A 23,885-nucleotide genomic window follows, 5' to 3' on the forward strand; every position below is an offset into this window, starting at 1 on the left:
GCATATTGTTTCACATACTTTTTTACTTTGAAGGATTTATAGATGATAAAATAGCAAAAAATGAACTCAGGCTGCAATTAATCAGACAAAGTGGAGACAAGAAACAAACTTTTCTCACCCAGGCTATGCTCCTCTTTTTGTCTCTTTTCCCATTTTGAGCTATCCACATAGGCTGAAGAAAGTAGAGATCTTCGACCTAATGAAGAGAGAAATAGTTATGTAAACTGGGTTGCTTAGCTCTTAACACTTTCTTGGTATCACCTTTTTCAGTCACATTTACCAGGTAGGATGCATTAAACTGTCTTTATGCTAGTAGCTGCTAAATTAACAATTCAGATTCTTTATATGTGGATTAGCCATTACCTTAAAATATTTAAAACTGAAAAGCTTTTCCCAAAAGTTTTTTCAGCATGAAACAAGTATTTCCAAACCTGAACTCTGCGTTTAAGAAAATGGCCAATTTGTAAAGGTAGGAAAAAGCCTCAAAAAACAATAAAAGCAACTTCTTTGTGCACACACACCTTTTTCATCAAATGTTAGCAATTAGGTAAAAGCAGATTAAACGAATAAGCAAAAAAATGGCTACACACAAAAAGGCTTTTCAGTTGTTGCTGAATGGTTATTTTTTTCCATCTATAAGGACTTGTCTCATTGGAAATACTTTTTTTTGTAATCTCCATTCTTCCATCTCCTGTAAACTGCAGACTCACTGAAAAGTTTTTTGAAAGCTTTTTCTATATAATCTTTGTACAATCAAAACTGCTTAAGACACTGTGCTAGCTTTGGAAACAAAACAGAAAATGCTTCAGCTGGAAGACTATATATCAGTCACAGATATGGAGGTCTTGAAAATGCGTAAGTAACACCTAGATAAAACTTGTAGAYGATACAGAAACACATGCACCAGGTTCCAGAAAGTAATGCGGTGAAATAAGAATATTTTTAGAATTGACACTACAAAGCTACACAGAAGTCTTAGCAATTATTTCTTTGTGAAACAAATTTTCTAATCATCCTTCTGACACGCAATTATACACACAAATCCAGCACTGAACACCTCACGAAACTATGGAACACAGAATTCTGCAGTTAGACTACAAAAATATGTACAACACTTTAACAAACAGTAAAAAAAATAAGAAAGCAAGGACTTTCGGGTTGGTTAATGGGGCTTCCTTTAGCATTCTTTTTCGTTATGTTGGTGAAAGAAGCGGACAAAAGATCCGGTGATATTCGGTGTGGAGGAACCTGGGTTCTGTTGGTTTTTTCTTTAGCATTAACTCCTGCATATTCATTCACTAAGGAGCTAAGGAGGCCACAAGCAAGCATGAGGCTTTAGAGGGCTGTTTTGCGTAGCACAGCCCCGCGTGTGTAGCGCTGTGCCCGGGTGTGCCCAGGCCCGGCCCCAGAGCAGGGCGGCGCTCGGCCCGCGCGTCTCCCGCTACGAGGAAGCGACACTGAGGAACGCGTGCTCGGCCAGGGTGAAAGGCACCCATCAGCACCACGCTGTACCCAAGCGTTATTGGGCTCTTTTTTTCAAAGATCAGATCTTTGGCTTTTCCAAAACATCAGCCCTGGTGGCGCCCCTGACACCGGCGTTAACAGTTTTGGTAAACACGCACGTTTTGCCACAGGCTCGGCGGCATCCCGCAAAATCTCCCCGACCCAAAAATGCAGGTCCTACCACGTCGAGCTATGAAACCRGCACGGGCGATTATCTGTTATAAAACAAATTGCGAACACTCTCCTGCACTGCATACTAGCGATAAAACGTCTTCTGAGCTGCCTCCAATTCCACACATACACACACAGAAAGGAAGGAGGAAAGGTGAGTGAGATCCCTGCGCAGCACCCCGTCCCTGCTCATGCTCCCCACCGCAGCCAGCGGCAGCACGACGAGCAGCACCGCGCCCCACGCTCCGCCAGCAGCGCACCGACCTGGGGCCGCGCCGAGAGCGCTCCCGCTGCAGAGCACGGCGCGCCGGAGGATGGGGGCGGCCATGGCGCCGAGGCCGGAGGAGGCGGGCGGCAATGCGGGGGGCTGGGAGCGCCCCGCCCCGTGGGCCCGGCCTGAGATGGCGGCGGTGCTGGCGGGCGGCTCTGGGCGGGCGGTGCGGCAGGCGGCGCGGCGCTCGGCGGTCCGCTGGGGCGGCTGGGGCTGCGCGCCCGCAGGTACCGCGGGCTGCGTGGCGGGGGTGGGCGCCGGGATGCCCGGCCGGGGCTCAGGGCTGCCCGCCTGCTGGGGAGGTACCGGAGTACTGCAGGTCCCGGCAGGCCCGGCGGGCGCCGCCAGCCATGTGCCTGACGGGAGCTGTAGTTCCTGCGCGGTGAACTCTTCTCGGCTCGGGGTGTCGTGGCGGGGAGCGCCGCGGGGCTCCCGGGGGCTGCGGTTTGTGCTGCGGTGCGCAGGCCGAGCTGGCGCGGCGGAGATGCCCCGCGGGGAGAATCGGCGTTGCAGATTCAGAGAAGCAGTCATGTAATGGCCTGGGTTGGAAGGAGCTTTTAATACCGTCCACTTCGAACCCTCTGCCATGGGTACACCTTCCCCCGGACCTGATTGCCCAGAGCCCCRTCCAATCTAGTCCTGAGTATGTCCAGGGATGCTATATGCACAGCCTATTCTGACCAGCCTTTTCTGCTGTCTCACCAACCTTGCTGTAAAGAAGTTCTTCCTTATATCTTACCTAAACCTATTTATAGTCAAAGCCTTTGACTAATCAAAGGCCATTCCCCCCGTCCTAGCACTACATGCCCTTGTGTATGTCCCACACCAGCTCTCTTGTAGGTCCCACAGAAAGGCCACAGTAAGGTCACCCCAGAGGTCTGTAATAGCATATCCCCTCTTGCTGAGGGATATCATATTTAAAAGAAAACGATAGAACAAACACACATGCAGATTCATAAATGTGTATTTATTCTGGGAGGATGATAGCGTTATCCAGATCTTGTCGGGATTCAGAGATGAGGAAGTGAAGGCACATGGAAAAAGTGTATGACAGATGGTCCCCAGTGTAGGCCCTGGCTGGCCTCCTGGCCTGCTGTGGCAGCTGTGGTGAAGGTTTCACTCAGGTTACACCTCTGTTAGAGCCCTCAGAGACATGGAGCCCCCTGCTCCGAGTGGTGCTCTGCCCACCCTCTTCCCTGGCCAGCCTGAGAGAGGGTTGCRGTGTGCCTGAGGCTAAGCAGGTTGATGGGTTGAATTCTCTGGGATAGCCTGCACCACCTGCACATGCCAGSCCTCATATCCTTTTCCATTGGTGGTCCTTTGGATTTTGAACTGGTTTTGTAACACTGTTAAGGTATGATCTAAGAAAGCAGTAGAATGCAGCAAATTAAATTAATGAAGGGTAAAATTCTGCTGCCCCACACTCTGCTGACACTGTCTGTTACCACTGACTGTCTATGATGTGTGGTGCACTAGTCCCACCCCAGGCACCAGTATGATTCCTACACCAGCTTTGGGGAGGCCCATAAGAGGGATGGTCTTTCACTGCTAGAAAAGCAGAGATAGGGGGAAGGAAACGGCAGCGTAATACTGGTTAATTTCATGCTGGATGAAATAGATTTGTTTACCCATTGGAACTGTTTCAATTGAATCTAATGGAAAAATATTCCATTTAATGAGTTTTTTTTCTTCAGGTTTTACGAAGTGTGTCATAATCATGCTTCACTTGCATTGAAAACAAGCGTTTTTATTTGCATGGCCAGTTAGATTTTCCTAGGGATATGCAGAATGCAAATAAACAACCTAACTCAGGTCAGTACTTCCTCTTGCCCTTTCATGGTTTGAATTACTCTTTTAGAAGTCAAAACCTTAACACATTAGATTGTAACACTGTATGCTCCTACTGACTTTCTGTTACAAAGTCACCAGTTGCAAATGAAAATCTATTGGACATCTGTTTTTGTGACAGCAAAAACTTGTCAAATGCATGATGATTTTGCATCGTGCTTCTGTTGCAGCTGCTTGCAACACAGTACAGTTGAGATCTGGACCCAAAGTTAATTTTTATATTCTAAACTCAGTGACTGTCTTACCTCTGATGCCTGTACTGCAACAGAACTTTGCTAGGGCTCCTTAGTGTTRCTACAATCCAAATAATAAGCTTGTTGTTTTTTATAAACTAAAAAAAATATCTTCTTACCACATTTGAAGCTTTCCGAATGATTCATTTTATAGCACTTGTATGAGGTAAACAAGTTGTGTTGTGTTTTCCACTAGTGAATTGTGGAAAACAAAGAGATGACAAGACAAATCCTTATGAAAGTATTAAAGCGGGAGGGAAGGGTATCTTATTCTTGTGCAGAATCCTCTTGTATCTTGGCTTGGTGTAGACCAGTGTAGCCTCTAGTTTTTCTTTTGCRCATCCCATAACTGGATACTTCATCTGTGTACACGTAAACTCTGGAAAGCTGTGACATAGTGTTTGGGTTCTTTGTCGGTGATGTGAGTGACTGCAGTTTGTGCAGTTTTTTAGTGTCATTCTCCCAGGGGTCTGGCATCACACAATTGAAAGTACTTCGTGCATGCGAGGTTCAGTAGTATTAAGCCATACAGAGTAACATAAAACTCAATCTTCTTTTTTTTTTTTTTCTTATGGTAGGGAAGAGGTATCTGTTAACAGAAGAAGATATAAAGTTAGAAGAATTTCAGCAGATGAAAATGGTGATTAGAAAAGAAGTTCGTGGCAATAAAGGTATAGCATTTATTTCATAGTCATCATTTTAGCATGAGTCCTAGGAAACAAACAGTTGAAGTCATAATAATATGACCCCAACTAACCCCATTTAAAGAAACAAATGACATCTTCCTCTTGCAATTTTTTGTACTTAACATTATTGGAAGATCTGAGGCTTTGTAGAATGAAACAGTATAATGGTGTGTTGGGAATATCTGTGGAGAATGTTTCATATATACAAGGTGTTTACATAAGTGTTACTGAAGTGTTTGAGCCCTCACTTTTCCAACTTAGATAATAGATAATCTAGATAGATAATAATAGATAATCTTAGATAATAATAGTTTTTTCTAATAGAAAAAACTGTTTCAGTCTACAAATCTTGCTTGAAGTATAACATCAGCACAGAAAGTGAACACAAAGCTAAATAGTTATCTAACTATCCAGCAAAGGGCTTTCACATTAATTCTTTTTCAATTTACTCTGTGATTTTTGTTGCCATATATTTTTTACATTTTTTTGCCTTATGTGGGTTCTCAGTGGTACACCCAATTCTAGATGATGTATGTGACCCAGAATATGAAAAACAAATTCAGGTTTTCCAAATAAATGTAGGAGCAGGATCGGTGGATTTTTTCTGATTTTCCCATGCTATTTTAAATGTATACAAATTCCCTTCTTTAAGAAACATGAGTGTAAACTGAAAGCTGCCATTGTTATTTGAGAAAAGCAGCTTGAAACTCCCAGTTTTTCAGGTGTGGGTATGCTAATGATACAAATTGACAACTTTTCTGAAGATTGAAATTTTAAGGCAAGAAGAGACAAATAATCAAATCTGGTTTTATATAAACTGCTCTTCTGGGACAGAGAAGGAAATATAGTTAGCTTGATGTTTTTTCTATATTAAGTAGGATTTAAATTGTGCAGTTATGAATCATAATGTAGTTATATGTTGTTGTGGGGATGATATACTCATATTGTAGTTTATCCATCCTGTGCTAGAGAAACATTGAATTTACCRTTGTGGATCTATCATTCTTGCTAAAGCAGGTTAGTAGAAGCCAAATATTTCCCTTTATAAGTCACAGTTGACATTTTAGTTTTGTACAAACGGTGTCTTCTGAAAACTGATGAAAACATTCCAAGCACGTATTTGTGTGTATGGTTTCTGTATTTAGTGTTTAATGTAATAGTTGAAAGATGGAAAGAAGTAATTATGGCTAGTAAGAAACTTGATTTAGAAATAGGAAAAGCAGTAATAACTCTTGCACATAGTAGATAATAGCTATTATTTATTATTGTTTTAAGGCCAATATTAACTACAATAGTTATGCTATTAGCTACAGCAGTTGCACAGTTACTGTGATAGTGTAAAGATTGTTCAGATTATATATGAAAGTCTTTGTGTGTTCATCAGCTGTGAAGGAATTTAAATAATCTGCATGAACAGTGTTGAATAGAAGTTCTTATGGTCATTTGAATGCTGAGTGGAATTGGTTTTGTTTCTTTGCTTGCTCTTTAGAAAAAGAACACTAAATGTCATAAAAGTTTCTTCCTTGTTAAAATTTTTACATTACCTGATATGCTGCATGACATACACAATGAAATTAAGTTCATATCTAAGTATGCATCTTTTTGTTTTCTACGTGTGACATGACTTCATGGAGACACATTGACATGTTTGTCTGTGAGAAGTTTTATGCAGTTTTTTTGGTGAAAAAACAAGCRTTCTGTTTCATTGAGTCTCTATGTTTCAGGTATCAAGTATGTAGCTCAGGTTTCATGCAATGCAATTATCTATAGACTGTTGCTGTAATGTGGTTTTTTCCAGATCCATATTTAAAAAATATTAAAGAAAAATTAAAGAAAAATGGAATAATTCTCAAAAATGAATTAAAAAATTTGCTGCATTTATGTCAGACTTCATCTGATGTGGAACTAGCCAGAAAAGTTATTTACAGGTATTTTTAACAATCCAGGTAACACTCTTCTGTCTTTACCTTTTTTGCTCCATGAATAGAGGGTAAAGTAGCTGGGAATTTTCAAGGCAGAGACCCATTCTATTATTTATCCAATGCGGGTTACTTTACTGGTAATTGAAGAGTTTATTTTTTACAAGTTTATTTGTTAGCTTGATCAAAACAATATTTTTCTTTTAAAATTAGTTTCCTGTTATCTATATATCTTTGGATGGTGAAGATAGGAAAGTGTGCCTCTCTCCTTGCACCTACAGATCTTGCTGTCTATTTAAAACTGTTCGCCTTTGGCACATTCTATGCTCTCTGTGATTAACTTTTTTTGATCTTTCTCATAGGTACCATGAACAGAATGGAATCACAACTTCATATAATTTTAAATTTGGGCCACTCTTTATGAGACTGTGTTATGAGCTAGACCTTGAAAGACCTGCAGTAGAACTTATCAAAGATCGGGTAATTCCTCTATTGAAAATATTATTGTCACTGTTATTAGTCATATATGGGTAATGGTATACTACACAGGAACCTTGCATGGGTTCATAGACTTGAAGATGTATTACAACAACAAGGTTGTCTGTGACCCTAGTGTAAGTATGCATGGCTTTTATTTTAAAATATCAACACAGTAACTAAAAGGAAATTAAATGTTAGTTTCACTGATAACTTTGTTTTATTTCTGTATGATTGATTAATTTGAAAAAAAAATTGAATAAAAAGTGTTGATGAAATAATTACTTAAATGAGCACAGCTGATGCATGTTTTCCTGCATCCTATGTTGCATTACATCATTCTTGTAAATGAACACTTGTGCGTTATTCTGTGGCAGTCTTCTGAAATCCCTTGGGTTACGTGCGCCAAAAGATTTATCATGTTGTTCTGTACTTCAGCCTCCCTCTGAATCCTGTAGAAGTGGTATGATAGTCATCTGCTTAGAAACTTGGCCATTTAGAGCTAAAGAAACAGAAGGACTTGTTTATGAAATCTCTAAAATTCTATGTGTGCTGTGATGGCAAGATATGAATCATGCCCAATATGTGCAATAACGTTTTGACTTCAAATAATCTCTGATGGCCTGTGTAAAGTCATCTCTCAGTCCAACATTTATTAATGTTATTAATTCATTAAAGCATGAGAGATGTCTCGCCAGAAATGTGAAAAATCTTGCTACTATTCTTAAGTTTGCCATGTGTAAGAAAGAGTACATACAGTCTATTTTGTTTTGGATTTTTTTAATTAAGATCTGTATCATTAAGACAGGAACTGCTGTACTTGCAGGACATAGTAACTGGCAGATGGTATGGTATGGTAACACTTCTTCAGACTCTGCTGCAGAAACTTAATACTTCTGAGATTTTGTCTATTCCCAACAGTGTGGTTGAAGTGAAACATAAAATTTAACTCCTCTTTCTTCTACTACTCTTACCATCATCACTCAAGCTCTTATGCTGATCATTTGATATTGTGATTCACAGAAAATTCTTTAAATTTCACGGTAGTGGTACTTCACCCCAAAGGTATGGTTCATCAGCTACAAGCTGTCAGTAATTTCTGCTTGCATTGACTTAGAAGTCATTCCAAAAAATTATCTCAGAGTCTCACTGTTTCATTTTTGTTTCATTCTTGACTGTACTGAGTCACTGCTGTTTTAAAATTCATTTGACAAAGAGGCAGGGAACCCAGATTGTTAAAAGTTCAACTTGCAAAGACAAGACTTATTCCAGTAAGAAAAACTTCTAAATGCTGTACGCAGTAAGACTGTTCACTGTCCTGACTTCTTTTATGCTTGCTCTGTTTCCTCTCCAGAATTTGCATGGTTTTTTCTCAGACAGTACATCATTCCATATTTTGATGACTATGTTGTTTAAAAAGGGCCATTTTGAAAGTAAGTGCTATGTTTGCTAAGGCAAGTTAATTTTGGGGGGGACGGTTCTCACTGSATTGCATGTGTCTTTTTATAAATGTATGTATATGTATATATACATATTTGCTGATTGGCTATGGTTTTAGATGTCCAAACATCTTATAAGTAACTTTCGGTGTGAATGTGTTGCACTGTACTGTGTAATAGAAATGGAAAGGCCTATTTGTTTCATAGTTCCCGGAGAATTCTTGCCATTCCAGTTGCACAGAACTGTTGTTACCCAAGAGACCTTGTTCCCCAAACCCTCTTCAGTAAAGTGTTAACTTCTCTTTGTTTCGTAGTTCCCCATAGCATTTTGTTTTCTTTATTCAAAATCTGGTTTATGTGGGTTTTGGAATGGTAAGTWCCTTAACAATATGTTTTTGCCATTTTGCATCTGCCATTTGTGTTAGAGCAAAGAGTGCCTTTTTTCCAGAACCAGACCATATTATCTTGGCTTGTCTTACTTGTGTCTTSAGAGTGTCTACTGTAATGTAAAAGTCCAATGCTTCAAATCAGATTGGCCCTTTGTGAGGATAAGGMGAAGTCATCTGACTTAACTTACAAGGCTTTCCGTGAAAAAATCTTGAAGCTTTTCAAGCAAATCCCTTCATTTGAAATTTGTTGAATGCACAGTTGTTGGTCACTTGACATTTGGCAGATTTAAGCCCAGCAGATGTCCTAGAAGTTGAGACTGAGCCACTGCAAAAAAAACTAGATCAGCACCAAAATGCAGCATTGTAAGTGGACCCTGTGCATTAAGGAGGAGTCATTATGTAGTTTGCCTGCAGTGGTGGAAGCTTTCTGGGCAGTTAGGAAGAATAAGGGTGACTGTTTCAAGTATATAGAATTTAGTTTTAGATTCATATAAAAATAGAAGAATAAAGTCATGGGCCAGTGTAAACTGTAAACCTCCTTGCCAGGTTCAAAGAGTTATAACCAACTGAGCCTGAATTAAAGTTTTTGYATTATTTTTCAAATAACAGATTTTAGTTTACTTTGGTATTTTCAAATAAATTTATTGAACTAATACTGYATTGAATTGTTTCTTCTTTTCAGTTACCACTGGTAGAGCCTTAAATTTATGAAGTGAGTAACACTATCTTTTTGATAGGTGCTTTGGAAGTTCTGGTAGAAATGAAAAAACAAGGTATATCTTTCAACAAAGAAACCTATCTACTTGCATTTGCARTATGCTACAAACTGGTAAGTATTAWGAATGAGAAAGTGTTTGAAATGCCTTCTCTATCTCCTTCCTTTTTTTTTGATTTTAAAATTTCCATGTTTTCCCTGTCATGATTTCATATCTAGTGCAAGTATTTTAAACACATTTAAGTCGTAAGGTGCTTCATCCTGCATGATATGGTGCACATATGTAGTTTCCCATACAAACTAATGTCATAAAGCAGATCTCTAAAAAGTTGCATGGACATAAGCATTAAGGAACAAATTTAGTGCAGTCTTTGATTGCTTTAGAGTATTGTTTCTCTGTGATCTTTGCATCTCTTCAGATAATACTCTGTGCTTCAGACTCAGTATTGGTTTTATAGTCTCATTTCCTTAARGCATGAACATGATATGTTCTGTTTGCCAGACATCCCCCATCCTTTTCTCCCCTCCCACTACAAGCAGTCTTGAACTATTTCTGTAATTGTACACAAGGAATAGAGTCGTCAGTGGTAATCTGTTCCCTACATGTCTGATCAAAATTGGCAGTTGAGTAGAGAAAAGAAACATAAATTAATGYCTTTAGATAGACAGGTAGGCCCTTGAGCTTACCTGTATTTTTAGCTTACATTAAAAGCACATGAGCATGGTAAGAAACTAGGATACCTCCGTTCTGTGAGTGTTTCCTTAGAACTATTTTCATTTTGTAGCAAAGTGAGATAGCAAAATTTTTTACATTGGTCTTCCTCTCCAGATTTGAGTCTGTTCTGCAATTTGGAATTTTAATGTAAACTCTTCCCAAACTCATTTGGAAACTCTTCTTCCTACTCATCTTTTAGAAACACACTGGCTGAGGAAAAAATTAAACCTCTAGACTAAACTTCCTCAGGTTTCTCAGTTAWCTATACAATGAAATTGAGTGCATATGTGATAAAAAGGAGTTAGCCTAAAATAGTACCTCAGCAGTAATTTACGTGGTATTTCTAAAATTCCSAGTTCTGATGAAATAGGCTGCCTATAGGTCTGCTGTAGGTTCTTCCCTAAAATCTTTACATGTTTGTTTAACATGGTCTGCAGTTAGAATGCCGAGATCCAGGGCATGTGCAACTGGAAGAGGTTCCTGAGGCTTCTGTTTTCTGCAGCTTCTGGCCCTACATATGTTTTCCATAGAGAATCCGGCTCATTATTACTATTGATAAAAACAGAGGGGAAATGATTCTACCYCACCTAGTTGGGTCAATAGTCACAATAAACTTGTGGGACTTTTTCACTGAGATATAATACAATTAATGGAGGAATAAGATGTTGTAATCCTTTATGCACTGAAGAGGATTAGGTGGAGCTCTTTTAAACGCTAMATCTGTTGATTCATCTGTTAGGAAGAGGAGGAGAAAACATGAAGCTGAAACGTGCTTTTGCTCATGATGCAAGACAAGKAATGTCAGAAAAAATCTTGAAGTATCTTCAAGATGCACTGTTCAAATAATAGAAATAACCAGGTGCTGATATAATTAAAAGCATTGCTGGATTTTCACCATTCTTGGTTTCTTTTGAATAACCTTGCCACAGACYAGTACAGAAAAATGTACAAGGCTGAAAGCTCAGATTATTTCCAGTGAATAAACAAAGGGATTAATGTTTAATCTTTGTACAGAGGTGTCTTTGAGGTCAGCTCTAAAACACATCTGGATGTTTTAAATCACTGTAAGGCATTGCCATACTCTGAGGTAACAGATGGTCTCTATTTTAGTGCAGGAGAGAACTACAGGCCTTTTGATGTTAACAAAGTATTAATGTAATAATAATAATAATCAATCTTCTGATAATCAAAATATTTCTAAATTTTCAAAGAACATATTTTAAATCATATTTTGAAGGCATGACACTTTGGAGGGACACTTTGACACTTAGGAACAGAAATCAACACAAAATATGAGGATTGTTATCCATATTGGTGGTACCAATGGTTACAAAACCTTAATTTTACCAGCTTTTAAGTTTAACAGATGTTACTTTGTTTGTGGTCCAGTCAATTTGGTTCATAATTTCCAGTGTGAGCAGCATTGGTTTGGAGAGTTGATGGTTTGAGAGGTAACACACAGCTAAACTTGCCTTTTACTGTCGACTGTTGAAAATTTCCAACAATAATGGAAGCTTTCTGTGTTGGAAAAAGGCAAATGTCTAAACTGTCGTATTGGAATATAAACTTCGGAAACGTTTTTCAATYATTAATTCTTAAGACAGGCTAAAAATGGGGAAATGTTCAAATTCACACATACGCAGATTTCTTTAGTGTAATGGTATTGAATAGTTCAATGCTTAGAAAATGCTGATTTTCAATAGCTATCTAATGTTGCTTTTAGGATAAAATAAGTACAAAAATTAATCTTCCTCCCTGATCTGGAAATTATTTGAAAGTGAAGAGGAAAGTGTATGTTTAGGATGCTGCCGGGGCTGTGTCATCTGTTGCAGAAGTCCAGATAGTTGGGGCAGGGTGTAGTTGTTATAATAATTGAAGTTATTTTTACTCTCTTGTGACCTCTGTCACTTCAAATATCATATTTTGATGTGTTTCTGAAAAAGTGGTGCATAGAATCTGTTTGGTTGGGTTCAGATACATACTTCCTTTGTGACTGTAGAGTATGTTAACTTCTGTATACCTTCTATATGTGATTACTGTTGCTTACAGTGCTTTCAGGTGACCAGAATAACCAGCATAACTTCTTCTGATATTTCTATGCAGGACAATTTGGAGTCTTCCAAAATCTCTGCGAAATTGCTTGAAGAAGCACAGCTAAAGGGTGACAAATTGCCACTGCGTGCATACTGCTTTGCAATAGCAACTGCTCTCAAGCAGGTACAGTCTCTTTTGCTTTTGGTTGTCCCTGGGTCTCTGTAGCCTTGTTGTAGACCGTGAAAGGGGGCTAACATGGAGAAAGTAAAACTATGTAATAGCTTCAAGTATTGGAACTTCTAGGCTCCTGAAACGTTACAGAAATTAGGATATAGGACTCTCACACAAATTGAATATGGAAATTCKGAAATCTAAACATGTGTCTTGAGTCAAATGCACACGTATTTTGTGCTAGTGACGGTACCATATACAATATTTAAAAATGATWGTCCAACAGATTAGATGTCAACATGGATCTAGTCCTACAAATATTGCTATTTACTGATGATTTCCTTTAAATAGAACTGAAACAGTAGTTTAAAATATTTCACAATCATCTCTTTAAATGTTTGTCTTGGGAGGCAGACTCAAGGGCTTTGATGTGTATTTCCCTACTGCCTGGGAGGTGGACTTTCTCCACAACAATATTTTTGCCCAGGGAGCTTTTCCTCATGAGATAATCCCTCATGCGCCTAAGCCCTGGTATGAGCAGGCCCTGAGGCAGCACAGGGTGAAAAATGGAGGAGAATAACAATTAGGAAATTCTGAAGTGTAGAATGAAGTTTGGATTTCCCCTGCCATTGATTTGTATATACAGCTTGAGCACATTCTGAACCTTCTCTGTTTCATGTTTAAACAGAGGTCAGAGACATTGGAAGGGCTATAGATTGATCTTATTCACAAATTTGAATGGATGGAGTAGAATTGTTGAAAGTTTCTTATGCACGCTGTGGTCTTTTTTGCTCTTGCTTTTGAATGGAGTCACTGAATAATACCATAACTGAAATAAATTTATTCATGGGCACAATGRCATGATAAAATTCTTGTTTTGCAAATGGAATAGGGCTCCTCATTAAATTTAATTGTTCCTTGAGCTCAATCATCTTTGACAGTTCTTCTTGCTCTAAGTCAGCTGYTTCTTGATCCCAAGTAACATTGCTCAGTCTAGTAAATGTCAATGTAACATTTACTGTCTATACAAATCAATTGATGACTTAGATACAGTACTGTAAATGTGCATGTCCAATAGGTTAGAAGGGCTGAGCAGGATAAATATCCACAGTAACATATGCTGCACTTCATTATTCYGACTGAACATGTTGAACTGAACATGTGTGTGGATCTTCTATCTTTTAGGTGATCTCATGCTCAGTGTTGGTTACATATGACAGATGTATAGTACTAAAGAGCTAGATGACATGGGAACCCCAGCATGGGGTGTTCCTTTTGCAGGCTGGGTTCTGTTTGGTGTTTGTGAGTCTTGGTAAACRCATTCTAGATGGTAGTTTGTGATTTGTTGAAAAGTTGTGAAGGGTTTTTTTGTGCAAGGTTTTGACATATGCATGAATGTATTTTTTGTTTATGATTCCTTTCCAGAATGATGTAGTGCAAGCCAAATTTTATTGTTCCCAGATAATGAGAACAGAGAACAAACTATACAATAATCTTAAAGTAAGTATATTTGCTTTATATTAAAATCCTGCAGAGGAGTATGCTATACTGGACAAAAACTCCCAGATGCAAAGTAACAGAAGGCAAGCCCCTTAGCAGCGCAGGTGTGTGTTAGTGGTGTTGCTGAGCTTCTTTTTGAGCCAATTTCTGTCTGGTGGATGACTTACATTCAGAGCTCTTAACTACCTCCACACCTTTTTTTTAAATCACTTCCCACCATAGGTGGGAATGTAAAGTAGTCCAATCCTACATCTATGAGTGTAGACCCATGAACAGTTTGTATTTATTATTTTTGCTTTCTTCTCCAAATTAAAAACCTTGCTTCAAATAAATGCTCTAACCACTTCAGGCCTCCTTCAGCCCCACAAACCTTAACCACGTGTGTACAACAGTTTTTTTCTTTACTTGCACAGTCTACAATCTGAGAGAAAATCTGCATGTGCCATGTAAGTGACCTCTCTAAACTATGGTAAAAACCCCTTTATTCGAGAGCAGGTAGTGCAGCYTCATCAAGGAGCTCTGTCGCTCTGTCTCAAGGCACACCCTTCTTTCCAGGTCCCAGCTGTGAAAAAAACCCRAAACATTTTAAGAAATTGATCATTCCATCTCTTTCTTTGCAACAGATGGATTTTTCTTAGTGCACCATCTAGAAATGTATTTTGTCCTGCTTTGCTTCATGTCTTCRTCAAACACATTTTTAAAAATTCATGTTCTTATGATATGTACTATTTGTGTGGTGTGTTTTTATTTTACTTTCAAGGTTCTTGTCCAGCTCAGGTGTGGTTGGCTAGAAGAAGTAATAAATACATTAGAGGCAGCAGTGGAAGTAGATACTCCTCCCTTTGTGAAAAAAACTGAGTTTTCTGAGCAGGTGGTAAGTATACCGTAATGAGAGAACATTCATGGTACTGGGCTGAGCCACAATAATGGTGGTTCACCTACAGAGCTTCAGGTGCCTRAGTTCACCTGCTGTTGTTGTTTGGGTTCTGAAGCATTCTGGTGCCAAAGCACCTGGCTGGCTTCCTCTACTGTTGGACAAAACACTTAGCTCTTCACTTCATTTTTTTTTATTGTGGGTCTTTCTTCTAGAAGCTCATRTATCATCTGAATGTAGATGAAGCTTCTCCTAGTAGCATTAAATAATTTAATCCCTTGCCTCATATGCTATTTTCATTTCATACGAAATGAGAATGACAGCTGATATTGTTAGATTGGTAATACTTGAAAGACTTGTGATTCTATACAGAGAAGTGTGATATGGGAAATAGTAGCTTTTGCTATTTAACTATATTTTACTGTGAAAACTAGCTTTTACAGTCCTAATCAACAAGAAGGCTTCCTTCACAGTGCTTATGTAGCCCCTATCAGTTTGTCAGCATTGCTGTTGCTTTTCCTGAAACTTTCTTAGTATATTCATTTTGGATGTGCCTATGGAACAAAGCATTTTAAGATTGTGTTTATAATTAAATGCTTAGCCTTTCATTGCTGCCTACTAAACATTACTAACTGATACTCAATAAATATTAGGAGAAGGGGAAGCCCTACCTTTCAAAACATAGCCCATATATGTTAACCGCTATGTTGGAAAGAAGTTTTTTAAGGAGCATTTAATTTTGTAAAGTCATTGCAATAAGTGTTGCATGTGTTAGTGTTGTATTTTGACTTCATTTAGGAAATTTTCAGCTGCCAAAAGGAGACTAAGCATTCATCCTAGAAGTTCCCTTCCACAGAAGTTTTTTGATAGTAATATTTTTAAGGGATTTACKTAACATTTGAACTCATAATCTTGTGTATGTCATACACAACTTCTCAGTGTTCTATAGTCTGAATTTTATTGATTTGTAGTRCACTGCACATTTACTGAGATACGTAATAATAATTTGAACTGTGCTGACCTGGAAAGTAGATTCCAGGAAGCAATTACATTTCCTGGATTTAAATAGAAGATTATTGTGTTTGTCTGTACTAGGGACCGAAAATAGGATTGTACAAGTTGGAGGAAATTTTAAATGTAATAAACTGTCTCTAATAGATAACCAGTGCATTTCCACCATTTTGGAGTGATGCATAATGTGCTCTGCTTAAAATCCTCATCTTATGAGTCATTGCCTTTGCCATCTATATTACTCTGTGTACTTTTTTTTTACTACGAGTTATTGCTTGTGTTCAGTGTAGTGGTAGAATGAGATCTCCACTTGCTGAACTGGAACAATCTGTCATTTTATCTTCCTTAGCTGGCTGCAGTCAGGGAAAAGATGGAAGAGAACCCTGACCTTTCTGTCAAATTAGGAAATATTTATACGAAACTACAAGCTTCAGGACGGATAACCATGTGCACATTGGAAGACATGCTTTTCCAGATTCCTAGTACAAAGAAGGCCACTGCAAAGCTTTTAAATCAGAAACAATTGGGCTATCAGGTTGCTAATCCATTTCAGTCAAATCTATTGTTAGAATAGTTTGGTATATGATGCTGAACTGAACTGCTGGTAGCATCTCTTCTAATCTAGGTTCARATAAAATGTCTTTTCCCCTTTCCTGCAGTGATCAATTTTAAGTTATTTGTATCAGATTTAATTTTAAATATAGATCATGTAGTTTCCATGTTTCAGTTAGATGTGAATAAAGCTRTGACAGTGAGTATTGTGTGTTGTTCAGAAAGGATTGACTTTTTCCTTAGGCTCTTGTATCAGGATTTTCCTATGCTAAATGTTCTGGAAGTGAATGGATGGAAGTGAACAAAATAGTGTGAATATATCTGACCTGACTTCTGTGGTTCATGAGAAGAAAATTTGGACTTYGTCAGATGTTATGTTCTGACTGAAAGGACAGAGGCAGGCAAGAGTCCAGATAAAAGAGTATGGAAGTGCCTTACTGGTTTATTCAAAGCCTGCAGATGTCAAGAGAATCAGAGGGAAACATCTTTTGTCCCCTTTAATATCTTTTTCTTCTAAAAAAATGTATTAAAATCTTTTTTTTTTTTTTGTATCAGCTTGTATCATGGAAATGGTRTGGGAATTAACATGGTAACCAAGTGATTGCTCTCTCATTTGAAGGAGATTCCTAATCAAAAGTCAGTCTCAGAGTGAGTGACCTCACAAATTGCTTCCTTCTAATTTTCTGATATTAAGATTCCTGGGATAAGCAGATCTTGATGCAAATTTTCAACTAAGTCCTAAAAAGTTTCTTAGAGAGAGTATGATCATGGGTTTAGCTACAGATACATAATCTGCATAGTTCACCCTATTTTTTTATTGAAAAACTTACATCAAAGCTTCACTTTGACCTGGCTTTAATGACTCCAGATCAAGTGAGCTTGATTCTAGCAGTAAAAAGCTACTTGTATCTGCGARTCCTGTATATCCAAAAATCTGAACTCAGCATCCAGAATAAAAGGAACTGGAAACAGATATACCTTGGCTAGCATTTGTGAACCTTTGGATGCCTTTGCTTGTGAAATAATGAACAAGTCAATAAGACAATTTGGTGGTACTATGAGCACAAGACTAGGTGGAACTCAGCTTGCTACTCTTCAAGTTGGGCTGCACTATCTCTCCTCTGCCTTCTGTTTCTTTTATTTTGTCTCTGTACCACTCAAGCAAATRTCAGAACTCAGAGTATACTTTCTGTGAAAAAAATCTGTATGTCTATATCATTGAAACCAGTGAGACACTGAAGAAACAAGAGCCTATCCATGYGGAAGCTCTTCTTCAGAACAAAGTAGCTACAGTAGGTGGGGCGTTTCCTTTTGAAGTTCTATCTCTGTAACTTATTTCTGTCACAATGTGTTCTGTTAATATTTAAATACACAAAAACTATTACAAGGTAGATGGAATTTCATGCAAGTGTTAAGTGGAGAATAATTTGCAGTATGTCACACTTCTGTGAATGGTGAGTACACTTTTTATGGCTGGTGGCATTAATCTAAGAACATAGCTATTACTTTGTAATATTACGTAGTATGTAATTTCATGCATAATCTTGCCCTAGTTGGAAATACTTTCAATGTTTCCAATACTATGTGCACYCTTGAGAAGTTCCCAATCTTTTCTCCACCAATAAATTTGTTATAAGATTTGTAAAGGCTGCTTGCAATGTGGCAAGGATCAGTGGCAAAAAAATTAAAGCAATGAATTTCTATTCCGTTTACTCTGTTGGTACAGACAGGGGACCTGTCTGATATCATCCAGAACAACTGTTTGGTGTTTAAAGTGTATAAGTTACATATTTTTAAAGACCATGAAAGACAGTTTGACCCATTTAGCCTTGTGTAGCAAATACGTAAGGTAATTTCTGTTTAATTTCCTTATTTGTCACTTTAAAACTTGTATTAATTACAAGAACTTGTGGCATCCTAGGACTATGCATGTTCATTCTAACCTGAATTATTTCGGTTCCTAACTAAGGCCTGTCTCCTACCTGCAAATGAAATAATGATAACTTTAATTAAAAATATGAATATACCTTATGCGTTCCATTCTTTGTTGTCTTGACCACTTGTTTTCTTGAGGCTTATTTACTCTAGGTAACAATACTAARTGGACTGTTTGTTTTAAAGAAATAACATCTTTGTCTTGAGAAAGGGAGGAGATGGATTTAAATAACAATGCTTTAGTAGAAAGGAAAGCAGGGACTCAATAAAGATTAAATAACAGGTTTAAAGACACACAAAATTCAGACAATTAAAATTAGGATATTGAATGTTTCTCTGTAAGTGTTGTAGAAGACTGGTAGCATTTACCCTTAGGAAAAAAAGCAAATATTTATCAGTTGATTTCCCACTATGTATAATTTGTATCATACAAGTCCCAGAGACTTTTATTTGGGAAATTTTGGATTTGGGTGATTATTTATGAATTAATCTTTGAGTGCATCAGGGTTGTAAGTACACTAGCTTTTGTGCTGAAGAGTCTTCAGCCTTGTGCTTAGTTGAATGTACTTAGGTGGTGTTGACTCCTGGGTTCCCAGCAGCCAAGGAAACCAAACTTTTCTAAAGACAGGCAAATACTTAGGGGTTTTGCTGGATTAGAGTGGCTGGAATGTCAAGGGCTGAGTTACTAGACAGCTCCCATGGAGTCAGCCTCTGAGAATAGGTTGTGCTCTGTTACTGCAGCTGATACTAAGTTTATATCAATGATGAATCTTAAAATCAACGAGAAGTCAATGTTCTTAAATTTAATTAACTTTCTTTTTTTACAATCTGAAAAAAAACCCAAGGCATTTACATTTCAAATTGAATTGCTGCCATTTCTTTCTCTAGGTTTAATTGCAAGAGATTCTGTAGGAAGTGCTGYTTCAAATGTTATGTGTAGTAAGTAGCTTAGATGAGGATCCAAGGGSTCTTTGAGGTATTCCTGTGTGGAAAAGAGTAAGTTTTTATGCTATTCAAATATTCTTTCTCAATTAAAATGGAACATGAGTTTTGTGCATGTTCTTGCCCAGCAGCTTTTTGGAACAGTGATCCAGGAGACAGTAGGTGGCGTTTCTTGACCATGCTGTCCTGCGAAGGGACAGCATTATTTCCAGGGATGGCCTGCAGTGTCACTGACATAAGGGCAGGGCAAGATGAGTGGCTTACCCAATGTTTTATGAGTGCCATCCAGGCAATAGTCAGCTGCATTGGATAGTTGGTAGTCATTGGCGATGGCTGCAAGCCTAGATATTTACAGCTGCTAGATATTGAAACCTGCTGCATTTATTGAAACAACTCATTTTTGTTAGTGATCACACTATCTTGTCTACAGTGTGTTTTGGAAATCCTAATCAGTGACCTAGATGACAGGCTGTTGATGTTGTTTCTTGTACACCAATGACAATTATAAATGCTTACATTACTCTACCTTTAAGAGAAAGTTGGACCCCTTTTCTGACTTAAATTTTGAAAGCATTCATTTTTATCTTGAGAGAGGGTCTGGATTGTGCACAATCTCTAAAGGACTGACATTCCTCTGGTATAGATGCTTCTGCTTTTCTCCATGAGTTAGCACTTCGTTGTTTTTCATATTTCTTTCCACAAACATCTTGAGTCACGGTGAGGAAGGTTCACCTTTTTTTATGCKTCTCCCAAGTTAATTTTCTGCTTCAAAACAATAAAAATGAATGTGGAAGKCTTAGTCATTGCAAGAGAGCTCAGGAATGCTTCCAGGCATCAAGAAAAGTGTTTGCATATTTAATGAATCTTCTAAAGTTTAAATAGCACAAAACATAAATAACACAAAAAATGATTTGTTAGAAGTTTGCAGCATACAGAAAGGAGGTAGACCTACCGTGCATATGTCTGAAGATACTCTATTTTGTTTTCCTTTTGGGCTTGTTTTCACAGGTGCTTCAGGTTTGCATCCTTCTAAAAAAATTTATTGCAAAATAGGAGACTTGTTTTTTTAAGCTACATCCACTGTGGCTGCTTGCACACCCTTCTGTTGCCACATACTCCTTAGAAAAGTTTTTAAAAGATTATGTCATTCACTGCCTTCATCTTCTGTTTCTTTTAATCTGCTTCTTATGAACAGCATTTTGAACAGCAGCTGAGTCTGATTGCCTACTCAAGACTACTTTTTAAGTAATTTCACTTTAATCTGAATGATAAGTTTAAGCAGTGAAATAAACTAGGAAGACTTAAATCTGCTACAGGTACTACTTTTACTGGTCCCATGTTTTGTAACATGAAATATTTTTCTATGTTCTTACCTATCTTTGCTTGTGCTATTGAAAATAGTTGGCTGTAGACTTTCTGGGACTTTTTTTGTGTCTTTCCTCTGTGCAGTTGTCTGGATCTCCTGGTAATTCCAGCAGCATRTGCAATAAAAAGTGATTGTCTGACTTCAACTCCCCAAGGAGGGATGCCGTTTTTTTCCAAATACAGGTGCTCTGACTACAAACCCTTGTGTGTGCTATCAGGTATTGTCAGCTTCCAAGTCCCTGCGCCAAGCAGCAACTCAAAATGAATGCCGGAGCACTGGTATCAGAGGGAAGTTGAGTTAGGGACCATGTGCTCAGATCAGATGTGTGGGGTCAAAGTCAGCTGGGTCTGGACCTTGTGTCTGCATGAGGGGTAAAAGTTCTTCTGTTAGTAACAGGAGAMTCCTGCCTGTGGAGATAAAGCCAGTAATCCAGCAGCAGTCTGGAACATGGGGAGGTTCTGCCCAGGCTTGTTAATCCTTTGGACTTTTACCCTTTGCTGATCTTCTGTGTGGGCACCTGTAATGCTGCTGGAATCAATCGAGTGCATTAAGGATGGCTGTACTTGGGAGGAGGGTAAAGGGCAGGTGGGACTGATGATGTCTGTCAGATCCTGACCAGGAGAGAGGGAAAAGTCTAAGTGGACTAAGGATGCCAGAGTCACAGCTCTGCATGGCTGGTCTCGCAGACAGGCCTTGGCTTCTGACACCGCAGCACGGTGACAGCTGCTGGTTAAACTGGGATAGGTTTGACAAAGCTTCTAAAAAGCTTCCAAAGTTCCCAAACAAGCTTCCCACCCAGTGAGGATGGCTTTACAYGAGGTGTGCCAGGAAGGGTTACCACAGCCTGGAGGGAACTGAGCGCACAAGAGAGAAAGTACAGATGAATCTGGCAAACTCTGAAAGGGAAAGCTCTCACACTTCCCCTGTAAAGGCAGTGCAATTTGGGATCCATTTAGAACATTTGTACACTGATCTGTGGGCATAAGGAACAAGCAGGAAGATTGTGTATGCACAACTGCWGACCTAAGACCTTGTAAGGATTATGGTGATGTCGTAGGATAGCTCTCATGAGTGTGGTGCTGGAGTGGAGGGATTCAGGAGAGACAGGGTGGGTAAAGACAGCAGAGAGGAGAGGTTCAGCTCTGTATAAAGCAGGTGCATGGATTTTACCTTAGGATAGGCGATGAGTGCGTAGTGAGCTTGTAAGGATCAGAGGACAGACCAACACAGAAGAAACTTCAGTGGATATCTCCTACATTGTGCTTGATAAAGAAGGTGCAYACACACATAAACACAGGTGAAGCATTCTTTAGGCAGCTGGAGAAAGTTTCAGTCACAAACCCTAGCCCCTGTCTGGGCCTTTAGTCACCCTGCTGGAAGGAGAGCACTGCTGGACAAATGCRTCTAGAAGATTTATGGAATCTTGTGTACTGAGTGTAATGCCATGGTGCACACGACAGAGGATTCGGTAAGGGAAGATGCACTCTTGGGCCTGTGACTCACAAATAAGYGACTATCACTGGGTAGTGTAATGGGCAAGGTCAACCTTTGCTGCAGAAACAATGACTCTTGTGGTGTCAAGAATGTGTAGTTTAATATCCTGAGAGGAGCAATCTAGATTCAGAATTTCAGAAGAGAAGGTTTTGGCATGGTCAGGGACCTGCTTCCAWTATCCTGTAGGAAACTATCCTGGAAAGAAAATCTGGTCAATCTGATTGGTCTCCAGGGGCAACCTTCTCAGAGCACTGGAATGATCTGTTTCAATGTGCATAAAATAAAGCAAGTTGGAAATGGGCCAAAATGAACACAGAGCTCCTRATTGGGCTCAAACACACACACAAAAAAAAAAAAAAGATGCACACAGAGAGTGGAAGCAGGATAGGCTACTCAGGAGGAATGCAAAGGCATTGCCTGTGCATGCAGAAATGAAGTCAGGAAAACCAAAGCTTAGTTGCTGTTGAAACTAACAAAGAATGTGAAAGATGGCAAGAAAGACTTTTTTTCTGAGGGTATTGAAAACAAAAGAAAGATTAAGGAAAATGTGGCCCTACTAGTCAGTGGGACAGGGGAGCTAGTGACAAATGACAGGAAGAAGACTGAAAACCTTATTCCTGTCTACAGCATCCTCATCAGATGTACAGCATCCTCATCAGATGAAAAAAAGATGGTGCAGCTAGAAGTTGAATAAAAGAATTTAGCATGAGGGAGATCAAATACTGAAAGAGGATTACCCAAAGAGGATGAAAAATTTCTGTTCTTGGAGGTCTTCAAGACTTACTGGGAACTTGGACATGGCCCTAAGAAATTTGACCTGATTAGACCAATTCTGAGCTGTGGTTTGGAGGTTCATTTCAAACTGAATTGTTCTGTTGAATATCCTGARAAGCAAATGAAGATTTCATATTCCCAGCATGCCATGATGGAGCTGCCTTCTGCCCAGTTGTGTAGAAAAGGTTCTGTTTTAGTCTCTTCAATACTGAGACTGGTGATTACCCATCCTGATCCCAGTGCTCACTTGGGGTGTCAGGATTATGAGTTATAATGAAAATCCTGGACTCAAACCTGGCCYCTCTGTTGCCTCTTTTCTACCCAGAGTACAGCAGTGCAAATTCCCAAATCATATGACAATCTTGTGCTCTACAGATAGTCACCATTAGCTAGTCTTGCTAATTCCATCACAAATGGATATTTGCTCACAGCAGCCAGCCCCTGCATCCACTCCTACAGTTAGTCCAGAAAAGAAATGACCATCTTAGTTTATGTGAAAGTGGTTTTTTCCAAGGTTTTTACTCTGGATAGGCTGTAAGATGAACTTTCTGTGTCCAGTTTCCTAAGTGATTAGCTGGCCCAGTTTTCAGTTTCCATGCAGTTAAGGGAAGTTTGTGGAGTCTCGCTCCCACCTACCTGTGTGAGATAGTTGAAGAGAGATTAGGGCCTCACCCATGTGCAACAGAAACTGCAACATCAAAATGAAATAGAAACTTACCAATCTTGTGTGTGCTAGGCAATTCAGGCTAGCAAATTATTGCATTTACTTTAAGAACTGGACATGTCTTTTGGCAGGAGACTTGGCAGCACCAATCTTGATGGAAAACTTTAGAAAAGAGTATTAGAAAAGGTAACTTCATAGTAAC

At 38.9% G+C, this 23,885-nt stretch overlaps 2 protein-coding genes across 4 annotated transcripts in view; one reads left to right on the top strand and one right to left on the bottom strand.

Moving 5' to 3' along the window:
- MRPS27 (mitochondrial ribosomal protein S27) overlaps positions 1-2,050 on the bottom strand; it is a 43,673-nt gene extending 41,623 nt beyond the window's left edge. The window contains exons 1-2 of the mRNA XM_057363768.1: positions 1,939-2,050; positions 119-196 (exon numbers count right to left, since the gene is read on the bottom strand). Of these exons, the coding sequence (XP_057219751.1) occupies positions 119-196; positions 1,939-2,002 (142 nt within the window). The 5' untranslated portion in view covers positions 2,003-2,050. The remainder of the gene's footprint in view (positions 1-118; positions 197-1,938) is intronic.
- PTCD2 (pentatricopeptide repeat domain 2) lies at positions 1,451-18,436 on the top strand. Of its 3 annotated transcripts, none has more exons than XM_057363769.1 (10): positions 1,451-1,828; positions 4,605-4,697; positions 6,511-6,640; positions 6,994-7,111; positions 8,463-8,541; positions 9,674-9,765; positions 12,470-12,583; positions 13,997-14,071; positions 14,832-14,945; positions 16,306-18,436. In XM_057363769.1, exons 1-10 carry the CDS (start codon positions 1,672-1,674, stop codon positions 16,528-16,530), a joined length of 1,197 nt encoding a protein of 398 aa, XP_057219752.1. In that variant the 5' UTR covers positions 1,451-1,671; the 3' UTR covers positions 16,531-18,436. The 3 variants fall into 3 exon arrangements, with proteins under 3 accessions (XP_057219752.1, XP_057219753.1, XP_057219754.1); XM_057363771.1 differs by lacking the exon at positions 1,451-1,828 and adding an exon at positions 2,356-2,588; XM_057363770.1 differs by lacking the exons at positions 1,451-1,828; positions 4,605-4,697 and adding an exon at positions 2,061-2,172.
- Positions 18,437-23,885: the final 5,449 nt, after the last annotated feature.

The sequence above is a fragment of the Malurus melanocephalus genome, unplaced genomic scaffold (genome assembly GCF_030028575.1).
Source record: "Malurus melanocephalus ecotype Western Australia unplaced genomic scaffold, MMel_1.1 scaffold_31, whole genome shotgun sequence".
Classification (NCBI taxonomy): domain Eukaryota; kingdom Metazoa; phylum Chordata; class Aves; order Passeriformes; family Maluridae; genus Malurus; species Malurus melanocephalus.